Source organism: Heteronotia binoei, chromosome 15 (genome assembly GCF_032191835.1).
Source record: "Heteronotia binoei isolate CCM8104 ecotype False Entrance Well chromosome 15, APGP_CSIRO_Hbin_v1, whole genome shotgun sequence".
NCBI lineage: Eukaryota > Metazoa > Chordata > Lepidosauria > Squamata > Gekkonidae > Heteronotia > Heteronotia binoei.
This window is the reverse complement of record NC_083237.1, coordinates 16,564,947-16,570,058: the sequence shown is the minus strand read 5'-3', so window position 1 is coordinate 16,570,058 and position 5,112 is coordinate 16,564,947. Positions and strand designations below refer to the sequence as shown.

General features: G+C 41.9%; 1 protein-coding gene across 1 annotated transcript in view; it reads left to right on the top strand.

Annotated features, from left to right (window-relative positions):
* Positions 1–2,936, top strand: part of LOC132583187 (vomeronasal type-2 receptor 26-like) — a 9,229-nt gene extending 6,293 nt beyond the window's left edge. Inside the window, exon 3 of the mRNA XM_060254855.1 lies at positions 2,176–2,936. Coding sequence (XP_060110838.1) covers positions 2,176–2,936 — 761 coding nt within the window. The remainder of the gene's footprint in view (positions 1–2,175) is intronic.
* The last annotated feature ends 2,176 nt before the right edge of the window (positions 2,937–5,112 follow it).

Below are 5,112 nucleotides of genomic sequence, written 5' to 3'. Positions count from 1 at the left end.
CCTCCTACCAGATCTTTTTAACTGGAAAAGCTGGGGATTGAAACTGAAACCTTCTGCATGCCATGTGGATGTTCAGTCAGTGAGAAATTTCCTTTCCTTCCACTTCCTAACCTATCCTTTTCTACTTAGAATTTGACTCACTTCCCCCCAACAGCATTCTCCCTATTCCTTTGAAACTGACTCCCCCCCCCCCCCCCCAGAAATCATGTACTACTGTATTTGGCCAGTTCTTATATAAGAATTGCTACAGATCTTAGTGCACTACTAGCTAGAAATTTCAAGCATTATCTGTACACTTTTGAAATACTTTTTTTTTCTTTAACAAATCTAGTTCCATGAATTTTTGAGAAGGATCTCATTCAACAACAGTGCTGGGGACCTGGTTTCCTTTGATCAAAATGTGGAGATAGTGGCTGGACTTGATATCATCAACTGGGTCACATTTCCCAACCAGTCCTTTCTTAGAGCCAAAGTGGGAAGGATTGACCCAAAAGCTCCCAAAGAAAAAGTTCTCACCATTCATGAAGATGGAATCATTTGGCCCCACAGGTTTAATCAGGTGGACTCTAAATATTTTTCTAAGAATATTTTATTTCCCTGGTAGTTCCATTAGTGCTTTCTAGTTCAATCTCTGGAACATTTCAGCCTCTGTGGTCTGCCAATCAGATAAGTCCCATTCCAATCACATTTTTCAGTTTGAAATCATAATATTGCACAATTTTAAACATATATTGCCTGTACATAAATGGTGATGTACCTGGGAGTAAGTCCTACTTCAAACAGTGGGACTTAATTTAAACTAGAAGAAATAGATTTGTAAGTCTTTTGGTGCCCTGATCTGGATGGTCCAGACTAGTCCAATCTCATCATTTCTTGGAAGCTTAGCAGAGTCAACCCTGGTAAATCATGGATGAGAAGTCCCAGGTTGGTCCCAGTCCCACCAAAGAAGTCCCAGGTTGCTACACAAGGACAAATCACCCCCAAATTTCAAGTGTCTTGAGAACCTTACAGGATCTCCGTAAGGAAGCTGTGACTTGATGGCACTTTCTACCTTGTGGTGGCAATTATGTTTCCTTGACATCTGTATAATATGTGAAAATAGGTATTCTAAAGGAAGACATTGAAATATCCCAGTCCATATCAAGGGGCCACCAAAAGAGATGTTGTTATGCCATGCTTTAGTGGCAATGCTCTAGTTTACATAGAAGATTGACTAATGAAACATAAACTCTTGAATGGAAAAAAAATATTCCTCTATTTATGGACAGGTTCAGCCCCTTTATCTGTGCAACGACCAATGCCATTCAGGCTACAGTAAGAAAAAGAAGGAAGGGAAGCCATCTTGCTGCTATGATTGCCATTCATATCCAGAAGGGAAGATTTCAAACTTGGAGGGTAGGAACTGTATAGACCAAGCTTATCTAGTATTCTTTTTTTTTCTCCAAAAACCAGATCAGAAATCGATAATTGTAATGCTGGATTGTTCTGATAGTTAAAGTCTAAATGTATCATTGCTTTTTAATTTTAAATTTTTTGAAAATAAAATATGACAAGATGAGATGATTTAGAAGACTGCAGATGCAGGATAAATTTTGTTCATATTAAATGAATTTGTACATTAGCTATAAAACCTTATTTCCACTTTGTTTCCATTGGGGAATGTTGTAGATAAAACCTTTGGTGTATGTGTTATTTTGTGGACTGTATGTGAGATTGAACTGGTGACTGTATGGAAATGAATACAATTATAAGATACCCAGATAAGATGAAAGTGTTATTAATTTTGAGTTTCTGGAATTAAAAGATGTGTTTAATGATGAGGTTTAGTTTCCCGAGGACAGAAATCTTAGACTGTACCATTCCTGTATGATTCATTAGCATGACTTTAAAAGAATCTAATTGCATGAGACTCCTGCAATGCTGAAATTTCCATGTAGCCACCCTATGTACTTCATAGTAATATGGATCAATGCAGCACACTATAATAAGATCCTACCTGTATCTATATCCACATTTCTTTTTCAGATGCCAATGACTGTTTTCAGTGCCCAGAAGATCAGTATCCAAATACTAATCAGGATTTTTGCCTCCAAAAACATATACGTTTCTTGTCTTATGGAGAACATTTGGGGATCAGTTTGGCCAGTTTTGCGCTTTCCTTCTCTTTTTTGGCAGCTTTTGTGCTTGGTATCTTCATTAAGAACCAGGATACTCCCATAGTCAAAGCCAACAACAGGAATCTCTCCTACATTCTCCTCGTCTCCCTTCTGCTCTCCTTCCTTTGTGCCTTGCTTTTCATCGGCCAACCAGGGAAGCTCTCGTGTCTCCTTCAGCAAACTACTTTTTGCATTATCTTCTCAGTGGTCATATCTTGTGTGTTGGCCAAGACCATCATTGTGGTTCTAGCTTTCCTAGCCACCAAACCAGGGTCTAGGATGAGAAACTGGGTGGGGAAACGATTGGCCAACTCCATTGTTCTTTGTTGCTCTTTGATTCAAACCACTATTTGTACAGTTTGGTTAATAACTTCTCCTCCATTCCCAGATTTTGATTTGCACTCAATGACTGATGAAATGATTCTGAAATGTAACGAAGGGTCAGTCGCCATGTTTTACTGTGTCTTGAGTTACCTGGGTTTCCTGGCCACTGCCAGCTTCACAGTAGCTTTCTTAGGCAGAAGGTTGCCTGATAGTTTTAATGAAGCCAAGTTCATCACCTTCAGCATGCTGGTCTTTTGCAGTGTTTGGCTGACCTTTGTTCCAACCTATTTGAGCACCAAAGGAAAATACATGGTGGCTGTGGAGGTCTTCTCCATCTTAGCCTCCAGTGCTGGGTTGCTAGGCTGCATATTTTTCCCTAAATGTTATATTATAGTTTTGAGGCCTGAACTGAACATCAAGGCTCAAATTGCAAGAAGACTAAATGAAAGAAATTGAAAGTCCAAAACAGCAATGCATTTATATTTAGATTCACTGAATGGAAATGAATTAAATATGAACATGACTACCTTAACCCGTTACTTTTATTAGTTTGTAGTAATGTGGAAGTTTAGCTGAACTGAGACGAGTGTTTTCTGCTGGGGAATTTAGGCCCTCAATGAAGTGTTAGGAGTTAAACACAACGAAGAAAGGGCAGCAGAAAGACACCATGCTGGATTTGGATGCTGGATTTGGATCTAGCTAAACTCCTGTTCTTTTCATCTCCTATTTTGCACCAGCGAGCCCTGAGGGATAACAAGTAGGCAGTCTTCCATCTCACCTCAATGAGGACCACCCAAAATGATGTTTGAGTTGATATGCTTCTGACCCTGGTAGAATTTCTGAGCTGTGCCGATCTTCAGCAGGCAGAAAGCAGAGCAGCTTGTGTTGCCTGCCGCTACTGCTCCCAATGCCCAACGCCTCTGCCCCCTTTTCACCATGCCACCAGGCAGATCACCCGACTGCTTTCCTCCTCCACTGTCCCTCGGACTGACAGTTGGGTGCCACTGCTGGTCCAAGTATTGAGTTGGTGGCAGACTGGTTAGTAGCAAGCTCAGCAACATGCTGTGCCATGAGGAGGGCATGCAGGGGAAAGTTGGCTGGGTGGGCATCAGGGACTGGGGCTCTTGAGGCTGCTGAGCATGATTCCACTTGCACAGAGAGAGTGGGAGGCAGTGAGGCAAGGCGAGTGCACAGAACCTGGATTACTGGGAGAAAAGTGGGTTGAGGGGATGGGAAGGTGAGGCAGAAAGTAGGCACCGTGCAGGCCTCCTTGTCAGTGACAGCAAGACCTCTGTCCCTGTTCTCCGAGGCACCTAAAATGGTGGGTGCCAAACTGATGCAAAATGGACCTCCTCCTTCACGGGAGTGGGGAGCGATCCTCCCATGACTCTTCCAGTGCTTTCTTCTGCTGCCAGTCATATTTTGAATGAACCCATACTGTTGTCTGATGAAGTGTGCTTTTAGCATACAAAAGCTTACACCCACAAGTTGCACATTCCAGCCTAGCATCAGTTCTGACAATTAAAATTGTTGTGTTGCACTTTGGTGGACATTTGGTGGACATTTATAAATTGCATTCAGAACAGTTTCTTAACATTACTGTTGGGACTTGCGTCTGCTGTGCACTTTGAAGAATTTTAAAATATCACACTATTCTGTCTTAATTTAATTAGTTTTAATAACGGTCATTTTCACATGATTAATTATTGAATAAACAGAAACTTAGCAGCAATAAACTATTATGTCTCTCACGTAACTAGCAAATAAATCATTTTTTTAAAAAAATAGGTGTTTTTCTCAAGGGTACCGCTACGTCGGAAAGGTTGGCAACCTCTGGCTTAGAATAATGTAATACTAAGAATAAGGCCCATTGTGGAGAGAAATATAATGGGTTCTAGACAGAGGCTCTGGGTGAATGTCCCCCCCACATTCTGTCCTCTCACCCACCTAAGTGAAGACGTTCACTCTCCCCCTTACCTCAAGGGGAGCTGATCTTTGCCATTTGGAGAACAGTTGTAATTCTGAGTGATCTCTGGCCCATACCTGGAGATTGGCAACAGTAGTTTTGCTGGAGGAAATAACTTTGTACCTGTCTGAATTCCCAGCTCTCTTCAAACCCCACCCTGTCCAGGCTCCATCCTTTTAATATCCAGGAATTTCCTAACCTTAGTTGTCTAACCTATCTCATTCCCTTTACCTGCCCCTCTGACTTCAGCTTTCTATCACATTCCCCCTCCATGCAGCCTGTACATAGGAAAAGAACAGTCTTTCTTGACAGTGGTGGAGACCAAAGCAGCTTAAGTTATTCTCCTCTCCCTCCTTAGATCAGTACCACAACGCTATGATGTAGGTTAGGCTGGAAGTCTGCAACTGGTCTGAAATCACCAGTCGGCTTCCGCAGCATGAACCTGTGTCTGGCAGACCATACTCTGAAGTCATAAGTCCTTCTATGCCCTCCTCAAACTCCACCACAGAATCTCCACAAATTTCACACCAACCTGGAACTGGCAGCCATAGTCAGGACTAGTCCCAATTAGTTCTGCCTCAGAGGCCTTTAATGATACCTTTCAGATCAACACACTCTCTCTGATAATGTTGTTGGTCTTAAGCACAGGACTTCTATCTCTCCCTT